The sequence below is a fragment of the Lepidochelys kempii genome, chromosome 7 (assembly GCF_965140285.1).
Source record: "Lepidochelys kempii isolate rLepKem1 chromosome 7, rLepKem1.hap1, whole genome shotgun sequence".
In the NCBI taxonomy this organism is placed as follows: Eukaryota; Metazoa; Chordata; order Testudines; family Cheloniidae; genus Lepidochelys; species Lepidochelys kempii.
In genome coordinates this window covers 96,397,479-96,414,701 of record NC_136386.1, presented here as the reverse complement: position 1 = coordinate 96,414,701, position 17,223 = coordinate 96,397,479, and the positions used below count along the sequence as shown (strand labels likewise).

Here is a 17,223-nt window from a genome sequence, read left to right as displayed (position 1 = left end):
GCCCCTCAACCTCACGCTGTCGCTGTCACTGCCCCGGGGGGGCTCGCCCTGTGCAGCACCAGCCCAGGCCCTACCCCTTGCGAGGTGGGGGCCAGACGGCAGCGAGCCCCGCCAGGCGCGGACCGAGTGAGCTGCAGCCCGGCTCGCCCTCTCAGCCCGGGGGCGCTGCCCGGGGCCGGTGGCGGAGCCTGGCTGGGGGCGGGTCGCGCTGACATCAGCTGGTGGGAGCGCCCCTCTGCCGCGGTGGGAGGCGCGCTCCCCTCCCGGGGGAGTTTTATTCGGTGAGCGGGAGGGCGCCGCCGAGGCTCCTGCTGGGCGTGACCGGCCGCGGGTCCGCCCGGTCAGGCTACCGCGAGGGCGGGGGCCGCTGCCTGCCCCGGGGCCGCGCGGCCGGCAGCGGGTCTGTGCAGGAGGCGTGGCGGGCACCGAGCCGCCCTCGCAGCGGGCTGTGCGCGGAACTTGCCATGAGCAGCGCAGAGCCGCGGCGTCCGCTCCTCCGCCATGCACGGGCTCTGCCGCTGCCTCTGCTTGGCGGCCGCGCTGGCGGGGCTCTCCTGGGCCAGCCGGAACTGCCCGGACCTCATCGTTGACAGCTGCCTCTGCACCGCGGAGCGCTCCAAGGGGCCCGGCCGCCAAACCGTCCGCATCAAAGTTGTCTGCAGCGGCGGGGAGTTGGTCGAAACTTTGCAGCCTTCTCTGCTGCCGAGCCGCACGGTGTCTCTGTAAGTACAGCCCGGCTGGGCTGCGGGGGCACGTGTGGAGCCTGCCTCGGATAAACAGCCGGTGTGGGGGTGTGTGAATGGAGCTGGCTAGGCGAGCGTGTGAAAGGAAACCCAGCTGTCAAGGGTCTGGCTTTGCTGCTCTCCGGGCCGGCGGGAGGGGGGTCGGACAGGGCTGGACTTAGGATCAAGAGAGGCAAGCCTCTGGCTAATGCAGGAGGCAGCGGGTCGTGCCTGGGAGAGAGCCCAAGTTGGAGGACACTTTGGGCGCCTGGAAGTTGAAGTGTGAGAGCTGAACACCTCGCCGAGCTGCTCACCGACTCCAGGTGGGGATGCATCCCCTCTGCCAAAGCGCGCACATATCCCGGTGCAAACTATGGACACTAATCTAGTCACTGGTGTTTCCAGATAGCTGTCACAGCTTCGAAGGGGACGGGGAAAGTTTGGACTCTAAAGAGCGTGTTATTTCTTTTCTGGGAGAGAAATGAGAGTAGTGGACCAAGGAAGCCCACCTAGGAAAAACGTTATAAACTAATAGTTTGTGCAGTGTCGGTCTGAAACCTTCTGTAAAAGTTTGAAGAAAGCTACTTCTCTTCCAAAAGAGGAAATGGTTCAGTGTGCATAACAAATTATGAAATATACATCAAACATCTTAATCAGAGTCAAAATGGAGTAGAAACTGAGATCAAACTGGGTGTATGCAGTGTAGCTGTAGCCCAGTTGGGCCCCGGCTATTACAGACACAAGGTGGGTGAGGAAACCTGAAGAAGAACAGAAGTTGGTCCTCTAAATATATATTACTCACCCACTTTGTCTCTCTAATCAGCCTGGGTGGGCAAATGTGACTCTGGCCCTACTTTTAAAAAATATTTGAGTTTGTTTTCACTTCTAGCTTAAAAACTCTTGTTATTTTGTTTGTTTTTGGGAAGCAGAATTTACTACAATGTAAATTGCATACTACCTTGTAGGGTGGTTTTGAAAATGTTAGTGATAGTTAAGCTGATTAGACCAGCTGATGCACCTTTAAACTTGAAACAGGATAATTTCCAACCCCAAGGATGATTAAAACATGCCATCTGTACTGCAGAGCTGCATTTTAAGGGTTATTTAACAAATTATCTGAAACTGATGTTTTCTTCTCTAATTAAAGTTTGGAAGCTGCGATGTCTACATTTTTGTCTGCATACATTTTTGGTTGTATACATACTATTTGGAATACATCAGATCTGTTTGTTGTTTAAGTAATCCAGTAGTGGGGAAATGACTCACAATTTGTGCATTGTTGACTTGCATGTGTTTTGGAAATAGGCAACAAATATAGTGTTGTCTATTGCACACACATGAACTTGAATATATGATATTCATTGTAAGTAAACATAACTAATGGTATTTTGTACCTCTATCACTGAGACGTTAAAGTAATGTTCCTATAACAGGACCCAAGCATTAACATTGTTGGCATTTTGCCCTTTTAGATGATGCATATATCCAACTGATCCTATGCAATTGAATTTAGTTCATTTGACAACTCATGCTGGGAAAATCTCCACTGTTCACAGCACTTTCTTTAAGTCAACACTTTTAGGAGGCAAGTGGTAAAGATAGTAATTTATGACATCTGGGGAATTTGTGCTTGTAAATGTGCAGATGTGCTGAGTGTGATCCAGTTCAGGTTTTGCTAAAACTGATTATGCTGATCTTTCATCTGGGAAGCTTGTGCGTCTTAATATATAGATACGATAACTACACTTCTCAAAGAATTTTGCTGAACTGAGGTAGAATAACTTTATTAAATCAACATAAGTTCATAACTACCATCTAAATGCAATGTTACTTTCACAGTTTATAATTTTCTTTAAGAACATAAAGCATTCTAACTTTCCAAAAAGATTTTGTGCAGACTTAACTACTTTTCTCCATTACTTAAGACATTGCTAGAAACTCTCTAATTGTGCATGTCTACAAGGTGTTCCTTTGTGCTTTATATTTAAATATTTATTTGCAAAAAGTTCTCCAGACTTTTTGGAAACACTTCTTTTATGACCATTTATACTTTTAAACTGTATTAGAAAGTTAACTCAGCATACTTAATATAGGATTAACAGTTGAAGTGTTTCAAATAGGAGTGTACTATTGAAAGAAGGTAGTGCAGGAATAAATATATACAGGCAGATCCTCCGCTGACGCAAGTTGTCATAGCTCCAAAATGAGGAGCTGCCCACTGATATCTAAGACTTAAGGCACTAGTCTCAAGGTAGATAATACCATATAGTTCAGAGGACACTCAAACACATTTATTCAAGTATCAGAAATACACTATGCTACATTTTTGAAAGTGACATATGAAAGTCACTTAATCTTAATAGGTAACTTGTTACTTATAGCTAACTGATCAAAACTGTGAGAGACATGGTGGGTGAGGTATATCTGTTATTGGACCAACTTCTGCTGACTTCAAAACTAAATGTGTGTGTTAGAGCAATTTTGAGCATAAGAAATGGAAAATTTCTATTTAAGTGAATAAAATGTTGTATGCCTGCTAAATGCCTCCTTTTTAAATTACATGTAGTTTAAGGAGATTACATTTTTTCCGAGACTAAATCTGTAATTAGAAGCTAATGCTTGAAGGTAAAACAAGACTTAAAATTTGAGGTGTAAAAAGATCTAGTAAAAGAGCATTTGCTTGCAGACACGCTGCCTATTTCCACTCGGTTATATTGGCCTACAGAGAAAGCTATAACATATGGAATACAAAATCTTGGATTGCTTTAACAATTAGGAAATATAGATGTGAATAAAGGTCAATGTGTGTTGCAGATGCAGTAACATTAAATAAAACAAGTGTAGCAAATTATTATAACATTTCATATGATTTTAATAATTTCATTCAATAATAGTTGCTTTTTCTTTTTGGTGCTATTTAATTGGAAGGGCAGATCTAAGGCAAATTGTTACAATATTTTGACAACCGTAGTGGGCAGTTATGAAAAATTTACCACCATCGAGAAGTAATAAATATCTCTTAAATCAGTAAGATGAAGTTACAGTGCATACTGTATACTTTGTAAATACATATGTACATACATGCTATGTGATGCAGTTTATCAACTAATTTAACACAATATGTATGTTTTGTTAGGGAAGAGAGTTTGTATTAATGTTTCTTTAATTGATTAACTATGGGAGTTGGTTGTGATGGGCAGACTTGGCAGGATTTGACATACATTTTACTAAATGTCTTGGTAGTTTAGGGTCTGATATGAAGTTAAGACTCCCGTTGACTTCAATGGGCTTTGGATGGTTTCTTAACCAATCTTCAGTTTGAGTGGTGGGAGAGATTGTCACTAACTGGGCTCATACAGGTTTCAAAATCTTTACATTCAGTAATATCTGCACTATAAAATGTCAGGTGACCCCAACAAATTAAGAGCGTTTTACGAGAAGCAAAATTTAAGAAAATGAGCTATCAGTCAGCTGTAGCACCCTAATTTTTTTTTTTAAAGAAATTTTGTTAAAATTTTTTGGACGCACTGTTTGTCTGTCTGTATTCAATATTTATCTCGGTGCCTTTGAAATAGGAACTGTAAACACTTGGATAAAACGGCTGTCTAATTTTACTATAGCTTTTGAAAGTAAGCGTGTATCTTCTGTTGAAATGGGTTTGTTCCGATCCACAGTGATACTCCTCAGTGACTTGCAACAGAGACTTATGTGCCTTCTGTAGCAGAGGGATTTCTTTTCGTCTTTCTACAGCAGTATACTGTTGTTCCAAAGCTGTGTTAAATTACGGCATCTGCTATTTCCATATTGATACGAATATCTACTGATGTGCAGACCCACAATGAGTAGAAGTAACATAACGTAACGTTTCTTTCATTTTGCTTTTTGCATATTTCATTTGTTTGTGTTTAGAGTGGATCTTAATGGGATTTTTATATCATGTGTTCACTTTTCTTGGTAGTTGTTTATATTTTCTTAAATTGTGTATTTTTGCTTGTATACTTTATTCTTATTTATTTTTGCGGCAATGGCCTTTAAAGTGTACTTATGGAGAAGGAGATTCATGCTGAAAAATGAGATGAGAATTGAACACCACAAGTCTGGTGTTCTTCAGCCTTTCTCAGTGCCCATATTTCACTTCTGGACAATAAAGTTGCTATAACCATGTTGGTGGGTGTGGTTGGTTGGTGGTTTTTTTTTTTTTTTTTTCTTTTTTTATTTTGAGGGAGAGGGAGAGAGAGACTTTATTCATTGCCATCGGAGGTAATAAAGACATTTGGCTGGATTATAAAAAGGACAAAATAGTGTTCAAGACAGTTATGTAAACTAATGATGTGGATAATCCAATCTCATGTTTCTTGAGTGTCCGCAGAGGTCAGCAAAAGGCTAATCCTACTCCACGTCTGTGCAGATCAGTCTGCAATTGGCTAAGTTATTGTCCACTTTTTGAGGCAAGGACCAGTGATCTGATCTTTTATTGTTCTTCTTGTTGTGTCTAACTTAAAGTTTAGACACATCTTTTTTTTTTTTATTTCCCTTCAGGTTTCTATATTTTTGCTGTTGTCAAACAAGATCATCCTGTGACCCTGTCTATCTAAGTCTTGGAAGCATTTGCCTGCCATATAACTTGTTTTGGCTGTCCACTCCATAATACTCTTTTCCCTAGTGGGACAGGAGCCTTTTGAGCACTCCAGTATGCTTCCACACTTCCTCCTTCCAATCACAAAGACTTTGCTTTGTGTTGATCTTCCATCTGGCCCTTTCAGATCCTGTCTATGCTATTCCTTGAGTGTGCCTGCAGGCTCATGAGAGTGTGCAACAGATGAGATACTCTCTCCCTCATGAGCACTCTAAATTCTGGTTGATGTAGGAGCTTGCTCTTGAGCTGATCATCCAAACTCTCACAATATTACTAAACAAGATGTATTACAACTTTTTGGGTAATAACCATTGGTTTCATTGTCTCATAAAAAGACGTTCTATCAGAGTTAAGAGAGTATATATTAAATTTTACTTGTTTAAATTAAACATATGCCCAAAAATACTGACCAGCCTTTATATAAAAAAAAAATCTCCATTCACTATACAAGTGGGTATTCTAGATGTAAAGATTTATTGGTAAGTGAATTACGGTGATCCATTCAGGACCTTCCACTCCTTGGATGCACGTTATTGCTTTTAGATGTTAGTAGGGAATTTTGGATAAATATGGACTGCTGGATCAGCCCTCGCTGACTTGTGGACCTACATAATGCATGTGGGTTAATGAAAATCCTTATGATGCCTTAGACTGTTTGGTTTTGCATTTGGATCTCTGATGCAATTGAAAAATGTGTAGAGACGTAATCGGAAAGGTCTTTGCGAGCTATTAAGTGGCTCTGGAGTCATTCCAGTGATGGTTGGCTGCATAACATGATAGTTGGTCCTGTTGACCTCAGATATACACAGGCAACTTGTTTATTGCAAAGCACTGTGGTCTAAAGGTTAAATCACCTCTAGGTCATGAAGAGATCTAGGTTCTGTTCTCAGCTCTAGCACAGAGATGCTGTCTGATTTTTTTTTTCTTTTTATGAGACAAGCCATTTACCTTGTCTGTGCCTCTGTTTTTTTTATGTTCTGTAAAATGAGGATAATGCAGTCTTCCTTGTTGGCTTGTGAATCTTTATTTATTAAATGCCTTGGTAGCCTTGGCTGGAAGGTGATATAGTTTCAAAATATTACTAAAATTCACCTGTTTCTGATAGTAGTACATGATTAACTTACTTTTTCCTTTGAAAGAAAATCCAGCACTAGTCTCACACCAAGTCCCTTTTTATGGACAAATTCTCCCTCAGTTATCCCTATGCAACTCTGTTGTCTTAAATGGGGTTACACAGATTTCACTAAAGGTAGAACTTGGCCATTAGTAAATAACTATCACAAATGCAGTGGATGTGCTGAGCTGAAGACTCACATTTTTCATAGATCAGTGGCCGTGGTGAGCCCCTCAGATATTTAATTTCAGAGACGCTCTGTCGTGATAATGATAATACATAGTTTTTTTCATACTCAAAGCACTTTGCAAACATTAACCAATTCTGTAGCTCACGAAAGCTCATGCTCAAATAAATTGGTTAGTCTCTAAGGTGCCACAAGTACTCCTTTTCTTTTTGCGAATACAGACTAACACGGCTGTTACTCTGAAACCCATTTCCCTTGTCTCCAAATTACTGAAATGTTATGTCACATCAGCACTTGCTTTATATACTTTAAAAAACAAAACAAAATCTACTTCATTTGTTTCATGCCCAGTCTTGTCTCTTCCTGTTCTATGCTGCAGTGGTTCATAACGGTTGTTATTAATAAATTATATAGCAAATAAATTTTACTGCACTGTACTTTTACAGTATAAAACACATTTCATGTCCCTAAGAGCCTACGATCTAAGTTATCCAAGGCTAGCAAATGCAAGACAATATTTTAGGAAGTCAGGGATGAACAAAAAAAGATTATTGGTGAGAAGATAATGATGATAAAAGAGGGTTCCTGAGAATGGGTTTCAAAAATGTTTTAATAATACTTAGCCCTTGCATAACACTTGTAATCTCTAGATCATTCATAAGGCACCGTATAAAGACAGATAAGTTATTATCCTTATTAAACAGGTGAGGAAACTCAGGTGAAGAGAGCTAAGTGACTTGCACATGGTCATACAACAGATCATTGTCAGACAGGAAGAGGAAAGCCAAATCTTCTGGCTCCCTATCTATGTGCTGGACCATGCAGCCTCCCAAAAATCTGTTGGAGGGACAATCGGCCATGGTGAAAGAAATTCCAAGCATAAGGAAAATTGACAGAAGATATGAGAAAGTTGAAGTGAGTGGCAGGGAGAGGTGAATGGGGAACAGGCGGAAAAGAGAGTAGACATGTCAGGCAGGATGAGATTTGTAGGGCATTGTAGGTCAGCCTAAAATTGATTGTTTTTCTTGGTCTAGACATACCCAGAATGAGTGCAAAATACCATGAATTTAAATGTTTTATTTTCTCCGTTAGACAGACATGCTGGGTGAGGTTATTTCTGGGGAGGGGAGAAGGAGCCCTGAATTCTCTGTTTAATTTGGCAGTACCTAATATAATAACTAAGTCCTGACATTTTGGTGTTCAAATTGACACTTAGCCATGCTGATACCAGTTTTACATGCCAAAGGAACAATAGAAGAGCTATTATATTGGTTTTTTTTCATAATACATTCTTAAATATATAATAGGGTCTTTTTTTCATCTTTTTTCATTCTGACTAATCTAAGGATAATAAGTGATCATTGCAATTCCACAGCCTAAACGTTCTATCCCTGTTCTTCTAGACAGGTGACTCTTTAGAGGCCCAGGACTGCAATCTTTGCAATCTATTATTATTTGGATCACTTATCTATTTGGTCATTTCACTAACAACATGGAATATATATCCGAGACTAGGCAACTTGCATATCGCTGGCTTTCTAATTTTGGGGTAGACTCTTTCCAGAGGGACAAAAGACTTAAGATTGCTTAGGAAAAATAGGTATATGTAAACATATATGTATATCTCTTTAACAGGGAAGATAGACCTAGGTAAAGTGTTATGTTGCAAATTTGCTCCCTCATATGTAGGTTTCTGCCATATGGGATAATGTGCCAGTTGATCCATTATTGACCTTAGTTGATTGTCAAGCTAGAAGAGATTTGATAAATGCCACTGCATGTTTTGCTATGTTAGGCCAATATGTGCTGCACAGATTTATTTTTAATGCCCAAAGGATATACGCGGCAAAAAAATCAAATTGTGTCTCAAGTGCATGTACCCTCATCTGTTGTGCCTGGGTAGGGCCCTATGTTTGGATCATTGGCAGTTCTAAAGCAGTCAGTAACTGGGGGTGGGATTCACAAAGGGAAGGAGGCATTGCAATGTGGAGCCTAATAATGCCAAACTTTTAGGGGCCTAGAAAATCATAGGAATGCCTTTGCAATCCACAAAGCCTGAATTAGAGGCTTAGGCTCTCTATACAATGAATGGAGAGAGAGAGAGAGAGAGAGAGAGAGGTGCCTTAGCTTTCAGTCCACAAAGCCAGCATGCTAGGTGGGAAGCTGCCTAGGATAGCTAATGGGAGACTTCAGCCAGAGGGGTGAGGGCTATGGACTACCCCTCTCTCAAAGATAGGCACCTAAGTTTGGGCTCCATGGGGGAGCCTAGCTCTGTTAGTGATCCATGAAGTAAGGGAACATAGGTGCTCAGCTGCCTGAGTTGCATGTGGAATCCTAGTCAAAAGAGCTGGGGGGGAGGAGGGAGGATCTCCTGTCTAATGTATAGCTTGGTGGATAGGGTCCTCACCCAGGATGTGAAAGACTCACAGGTCAAGTATTCTACCTGAGGGTAGAAGGGATTTGAGCAGGAGTCTCCTACCTCTCAGGTGAGAGCGCTAACCACTGGGCTATAGAATATTCTGATGTGGGCACCTCCAATCTCTCCTCTTGAGGTTGTTCCACTTTAATTAAACAATATTAACTGGGCCAGAGAGAGAGAAAGAATGACTCTATAGCCAAGAGGTTAGGGCATTCCCATGAGAGTTGGAAGATCCCTGTTCAAATCCTTTCTCCTTCTCAGTAGGAGAGGGAACTAGAACGGGGATTTCCCACATCCTGGCTGAGTACCCTATTCACTAGGGCTAAAGATTACAAGGGAGGTTTTCTCTCCCCGTGCACACAGCTGTCTTTGTGTGAACTTGCCTGAGGGCCCCAATAGGGTAGGCATACTCAGAGATCACGTACTGGACTGGGCCCACACATACAACTTGGCTAGCTGAACTCCTATCTTTCTAGTTTGTGAAACACTCTGTGGCTTAGGCAGGAGATGTCTGGACACCTAGCGTGAGGCAGTAGTGCATGGGCTCAGGCAGGGGATAGGTATTCAGGCACCTAGAATGAGGTGGCAGTGTGCATGCCCAGAGGAAAAAACTTAGATGCCAAATGAGTTTAGGCTCCTACAGTGTTAGGTGGCAGTCAAGTGGGAGTTTTGTGAATTGCAGTGGTGCCTAAAAATGGGAGTTAGGTACCTAAGTACCTTTGTGGATCCCACCCTTGGTCACTAGCTGAAGTCCTGCCCACCAACTGGTTATATCTCTTATTCCAGCTCTCGTCGGTAACTTTTATGCATGTGGAAGTTCTCCTTAAAAGAGGCTCTAGGAGTTCATGCCTCTTGGGGATCATAGTATCTTTTTCCAGCTACTGAAAGGGAACTTTTCCCTAAAAAGCAGGTGATGAAAGTGACTCTCAGAAGTAACATTGACAGATTTACAGCATTGCTGGAAATCTTAGTATCTTACACATGTTTTTCAAGAGTGATCAAACTATAAAAATGTACAGATGGGGATAGTTAGGGGCTGAGTGTCTTCGCTGGTCATGAGGCACAGCTTGTACACACAATTTTCATGTGATCTGGAGAGAGAGTGAAAATCTGGGCCTCCAAAACTTATACCTACTATCCCAAGCGAAATACCTCCCCCCAAAGCTATGCATATTTGATTTCCATTGTCACATCTTCCCTCCCCTCAGTCAATTATGCTCTTATCAATTCTGCCCTCCCCAATCAGATCAATCATTTCTGCTTCGAGTATCTCTTTGTAGGGCTCTGCTGCTTCCCCTTCTGCCAGGACACTCTGCACATTGCTCCCTCTTCTTAAAGGAGCAGCAGCTCTGAGGCCACTATGCTTCCTGCCTCCCATCTTGTGAAAAAACTGCAATTTAGGGCTGTTCTACTCCTTCCCTGTCCCCTTCCTATCCTGTGACACATGTAGTGGTTTCTCCAGTCACTCTGCTCCCTTTGTTTTCTCCCTTTCTAGAAAGAACACTTCTCTGTGGCTGCCTCCATCCCTCCACAGAAGGACCCAGCAGCTTCCTGAGTAAAACTTCTGTAGACATAACACTGTTTTCTTCTGCAGAGGCCTTGTCACAGCTGCTCAAACCGGCCCTGTTCCAGATAATCCATCCTTCTTTCCTCAGACTGTGTTTTGCCCTGCTTCTATTATACACAGCTGTTTTGTGGCATAAATCTGGAAGCTAAAAGGGCAGATTTTCTCCACTAAGACAGCTATTCTGCTCTAACAACTCCTAAGAAGTATTTGTGAGGCTTACTTGTTTCTCTCATGTACACCTGAGATTCACCTGTACTGACTTGACATTCAGAATTAAACCAGCAGTGAAAGTTTTCAAGCATGCTTTCTGTCTCTAATTTTGTGTACAACTGCCACTTGATATCTTAGCTCTCCTTCATTTTCGTTGTCCCTGACGAGTAATTCTACAGCATTAGAAATACATAAAATAGTCTGCTAGCTATCTGCTTCCCTAGTCATACTGGACCAACCTTTATTTCATTGGCCAAGATAGTGTTTCATAAATTTACTTTCAAGTTCTTGGGAGTTAATGTGGAGTTGTAGGTTTCTCAAACACTTTCTTGCTCTTCTGATTTTCTCTCTCTCTCTCTCTCTCTCTCTCTCTCTCTCTGATACACACTCTCTCTCTTTTCTTAGTATAGAGAATATTCACTTTGTTTTTTGATTTTGAGGTAACATGCTACTGTTCTCCTTTTCAGTAGTTCCTACTTTGTTCTCATGCCTGAAACTGAGCTGAGAGATTTATCTCCAAATAGTGAATGTACTTCATGCCATTGCTCCACTTCTGATGTTTTTATTATAGTTTAATAACATTGGTGATAGTTACTTGTCTGTATTAAATTGGACTTATTCTTTTTCAGATAAGATTATGTCCACTATATAAACTGTTCTGTCAGTAACAAAACACAGGCAGGAGAAGACTTCTGGGATTTGTTGTTGTATGCTGGCAGTCTTATTATAAAAAACTATGAAAAAACTCTGAGATTTACCTCAGGGTCTGATAAAATTTAGCTCTTGCTGTCAGGTAGCACATAAATAAGAATGTCCTTTTTAAACCTTTTTTTCTTTTTAAAAAGCTGCCCCTTGGTAAATCCTGAAGCTTTGGGGTTGGCTGTATTTTACTTTCCAGAGTTCTCAATATACTGTCTTGAATTCCCCATTACACTCAGGCCCTTCTGGCAATGTAGAGAGGACTCAGCATAACTGAGAATCAAGCCCACTGTGATTCTCTTCATTGTTAATGCAGCATTATAGCTTTGAAAAACTTTGATGGCCTAGGGCCTCCAGGCCTACTAGGATATGGACCTTCATGGTTCTCCCTGGCTAGTGAGGAGTTTGCTGTAAAAAGAAGGAACCACAGAATCAAGGTAGCAGAGGTGACCCTCTTATAAATAGCGTTTTTTATGTAAAGATGAACCAATTCCAATTCAAAATAGGTGCTTCAATGTTTGTTTCATAGACCGGAATTGTAACTGGAAAGATCAAGGGATTTATATATATTGGAATTAAAGTAAATGCCAACCTAAATAATAGAATGGGAAAATAAACCTAAACCTGGTAATATCCTAAAACGAGACCTCAAAAACTGGAAACAGAATACACTGTTGTCAGAGGAGCTAAACAGTTTGTCAAATTTGCTATAATTTATTAGCTCCCTGACAATAGATTTTAATTGAAAATTAATATTAACTCTAGCATTTTGTATGAGGGCAGAACAAATATGCTACAAACTCACTGGAAAAGCTCATAGCCTTCCAGGCTAGAAAGGACCATCCCAATCATCTAGTTTGACCTCCTGCACATTTGCCGGCCATAAAACTTCACCCACCCACTCCTGCAATAGACCCATAACCTCTGGCTGAGTTACTGAAGTCCTCAAATCATGATTTAAAGGCTTCAAGTTACAGAGAATCCACCATTTACACTAGATCAAACCAGCAAGTGACCCTATACCTTTGAATACAAGAAATGGAGGTTAGATTCCCAAACCTCAAACCTGAACACAATTAGCCTTGCAGCTACAGCTGCGTGAAATCTTTTTTTTTTTTTTTTTGGACAAAACATTTTTGGTGACTATGTAGAATCAGTGACACCAAAATATTTTATGCATTTGTATCTGATTTACCAAATTGTTCACTTTGGGGGTGAAAAAAAATCTGAAAAAACTGTAATGAAACATTTTTGATTTTTCAGTTTGAAATACTTGTTTCAAAATTACCTTTAATTCTTTTAAAAAAAAAAAAGTTTCCAAAATTGCCAATGAACCGAAAAGGTCACTATTCACTCAGCTCTACTTACAGCGTTTTGGAAAAATATAGCAAAAATGATGGGAAAGATGCACCTATAAAGAGCGTGTGAAACTTTCTCTCAGTTATGGTAACTTATCAACAGCACAACAAAAACCAGCTTCAGCTTTTAACACTCAGACATACTAGGACACAAGGTCAGTGCTGACTAAAAACTGAGTTTCCTTGCAATAGTACCTAAAAGTTACTTGGGGCAATGCATTATTAAGATTCTGAAAACAAGTATAGACCTTCTGAGTATCTCTTTGCCCTCCCATCCCCCAAAACATGAGCCTTGTTCCTCGTATCTTTTACCTTTTGGTCTAAAGAACACCCTACTTAAGAGGCTCATTCTTTGTTACTTCTCCCACTCGCCAGCCTTTGCACATAGTCATGCTCACCTTCTGCTGTTGCAGTCTGCGTCTGCACTGTTGCATCCACAAGTTTCCTCCTCCTTCCTCCCCAACTCATTCTTCTCTTCCTTCCCATACTCTATAGTCTTTCCTCCACAGATGTCCTTTCTTCCACAGATGTCCCTCTGCCACAAAGGTCTTTCAGAAATACATCCATAGTGACTCTGCGTTGATTTGCTCCATTGTATTTCAGTCCCCAGACAATCCCTCTGCTCTTCAGTCTCCCTTTCTCACCCTCCCTCATTCAGCCCTAGATAGTGGATTGCATTCCTATTCCTACTTTCTCCTTGTCCTCCTCCAGTTTCCCCTGTCTCTGACATACCCAGCTCTACCCTCATACACTCCCAGTTCCTACTCCTTTTTTCATCCTCCCTTTAGGATCTCCCCTCATCCATTTTAATCTGATTATTTCTGCTCCCTCCTGCCTCTTTGCTCCCATCTCTGCCTTCTCCAGTTCCTCTATTCTCCACTGCCAACTGCTGGTTCATAAACTCCATCTGCCTAGTAGAAGACCAGAACAGTCCTACTGTCATCGCTGCAGTTCCTCCTCTCTTCTCAGTTCATCACCTAAACAATGGCTAGGAAATGGGAGGAGAATTCTGAGTGTGGTTTTACTGAGCAGTAGCCTCATGATGGCTCTGTTGCCTCCCCTCCATCTGTCAGCTGGAAGGGATAGACACTGCAATCTTCCTTGCCCACCCCCCACCCAGGGCTGGGTGTTGATGGCATGCAGGGGTGAGGATAGGGTGGCCAGGTGCCTGGTTTTTGAATGGAAAGTTCAGTCAAAAAGGGGAGCTGAAAGTGTCCGGTCATATCTACTGACTGGACACGCAAAGTCGAGTTACTGTGGACAGGGGTGGCGGGGAGATGTGGGGTCATCACCTGTGCCAGCCCCTACTCAGCCGGGGCCACCTCCTACTTGCATTGGGTGGCTGAAGCTCCCAGCCATGTACTCCCGCAGGCAAGTCCCTCCTAACCTGGGCAGAGGAGAGAGGGGAATAGCAGCGAGTGATGGGGGAAGGTGGGGGGGGAAGAGGAGCAAATGGGGGATGGGGTTGAGGGGGGGAGATTTTGGCACTCTTTAAAAAAAAAATATTACAAAGTTGGCAATCCCGGGGGGGCGCAAAGAGGGGAGGGAGAGGAGTTCCCCTCTTAATCCTTTGCAGCCCCATGTAACTATTCCCATGACTCTGTTACAGAAAATAAAGTATGCAGTACGTACATAAAAAGTGTAGCAATTTGAGGATGAAATCTCTCCAGAATGCATTGTTACTTCGGTTACTGTCTTTGAGCCAGAAAACTAAAACATATCTAAGTTTAAAAGACAGTTTTCCTCCTTTCTGTGGTATAGCTGGTATCGTTCCCAGCCTTTTTACAAGCTTACCATGGCATTTCACCTTAAATCCAATTAATGAATTGTTCTCACATATGGGGGCTGTGGCTGACAGTCATACTACTATTGCAAAAGCCACCATTTCCCATTTATACTGGAGTTGGGATATAGAAAAGAAAGCACCGTTGATATATCCACTAGTGTTCCATTTATTGATCAGAAATGGGTGATCATTTTAACCAGCTAGATTCTGAACTTCTGGTCTGTGATTAGAATTACTCTATTAAGCAACCTAAAACAATGGCTGGTTTCTGTTGTAGGAAGACAATGATTGTTATTCCATCAGCAAAGAAATCATCAATCTGAGATTGAGTGAAATTAAACAAAAAAATTAGGAAATTGTGTGGGTTCCACCCACCAACCTTCCTCTCATGGGGAGGCTCCAGAGCCTTTTCCCTTCAGTGGCAAGAAGGTTTGGGCTCTTAAGGACACTGGCAGGTGACAATCTTCACGGGATGATCCTGTGACCTTACTTTTCTCTTCAGCAGCATGCTGTTCCCATTGCTGCCTGCTTAGAATTTGGAGTGAGAGCACCTCATAGATACTCCAGAGTAACCAGAAAACCTTAGGAAGCCCATGAGGATTCAAGACTTGGGACAGAAATATCAGAAGATTCAATCTCAGATGCCTCGTGTTGCCAACATTTCATAAAATATAAAATGTACATGAGCTAACCCAGACAATGTATTTAATTAATACTTATTGCTGCTTATTAAAATGAGATCTTATTAAAGATATCTCTCTTGTATTTACTAATCTTCAAGGTCTATGTCAAGGAAAAACTAGAACATCTAGAACTATGCTCTTCACATTATGAAAGCAAAGAAGTGAGAACATTTTCCCAAACCAGCAACTACATTAATTTTTTCTCTGTTGCTTAATATGTTTTTAAAATTCCCAATTAATTTCACAATAAACATGATGCATAGGTAAACCCTTTGGTAATATCAAATATTCACAAAAATGCAGATGTGATCGTTTATTTTGTCTCTATTCTGTGCAAGATCATTTGTTCAATAAAACTAATGAAAAACAATAGCTTTTTATGAACAAAAAATAACAATAAGCAGTAAATAAATGAGAGATGCATATTTGTTACACATACACATCAGTTGTTTATCTCCTTGAATACTTCAGGGTAAGTGAAGTAATTGTTTTAGAATACTTCATGCTCATCAGGTTATCATTATAAACTTGTTTCTAATTGACTATTCTTCCAGAAACAATTTCTGATTAATTTGTGCCCCCATGTAATTATTCGTTCATTAGATAATCATGTCATAAAATAGTGTTCACAGCAACATTTTATACTGTTTAAATGTAAATTGCTCAGTAAGATATCTTGATTTTTAAGTATTTTTTTGCTTTACTCAAGCATTACAGTAGCACCAGTAACTTGTGTAGCATGCTTCTTTGTAAATATATTAAAAATAAGATGGAAATATTTAAAGGAGCCTAAGAAAATTAGGTTCCCAAATCCCACTGAAATTTACCAGTATTTAAGTGCCTAACTCTCTTAGGCTCCTTTGAAAATCCCAGCCTAATATTACTAGTTGATATCATTATGGCACCTAATTTACAAATGGAATACTTGATTTCAAAGATTTTTGGTAATGAAAACGAATCAAAGGCCAGGATCAAATTTTGACTAAATTAAAATAGGTAATGTTTTATTAAATTATAGCTTTCCAAAGCACTATTTCAGATTAGGTAGAGTCTTTCTCTGAAAAGTGACTAAAAATAGTGACTAAAGATGTGACTAAAAATAAAGGTTCTGTTGGCCAACATGGGCTATGAATTGCCACGGATGTCACTGCATTGCCTTCAGTGGGTTTGCATAGTTATTGATCCTGCTTGGAACTTGCTGAATGTGGTATATGGAGCTTTAAGAACTGTGATGTCTGTGTTTTGTTACGGTACCTTCTACAGTCTGGAGTGTTCTGGGCTGGCAGAGTTCAAAGGACTTACCATTGGAAGTTTTTGCAACTAGATCTGGGTTGCAGACTGAACCCAGTGTAAGCGGGGGAATAGTCCCGCTATTGTGGGGAACTTTCCTGGCTTCTGCACTATCCTGGTGAAGTGGGCTAGCGAAAGGATCCGAGTCCTCGCTCCCACTTCCTTTACCCAATGGCCTTCCTCCCCATGAGGACTCCCCTTCCACTCTCCTGTCTGGCAGAGTCCTCGTAACCCCAATAAGGCTAGGTCCAGGATTCCTGGGAGGCTCGACCCCCAACCCTGCTGTGGTCCCCTAGGACAGGGGCTAGGGTCTCCCCACTCCGGGGTACTCTCTCTGCACAGGGCACTTCTCTGACCCACTGACCATTATATACAAGTTAAAGCAAATGCAAGTTATTTAATCAACAATTAATTTTAAAAAGAATAAGGAAAAATGGGAAAGGTTAAAGGAAACTCATCAACCCGCTCTGTGGCAGGGAACATCACAAACATTGGAATGTCAGGGCAGTTCACAGTCTGTTCCTTGTAAGTCCCAGGCCTCCTTCTCAGGCC

At 41.3% G+C, this 17,223-nt stretch overlaps 1 protein-coding gene across 1 annotated transcript in view; it reads left to right on the top strand.

The window, feature by feature from the left end:
• Window positions 1-425: 425 nt before the first annotated feature.
• Window positions 426-17,223, top strand: part of ADGRA1 (adhesion G protein-coupled receptor A1) — a 469,964-nt gene continuing 453,166 nt past the window's right edge. The window contains exon 1 of the mRNA XM_073353951.1: window positions 426-722. Within this exon, the coding sequence (XP_073210052.1) occupies window positions 502-722 (221 nt within the window). The 5' untranslated portion in view covers window positions 426-501. The remainder of the gene's footprint in view (window positions 723-17,223) is intronic.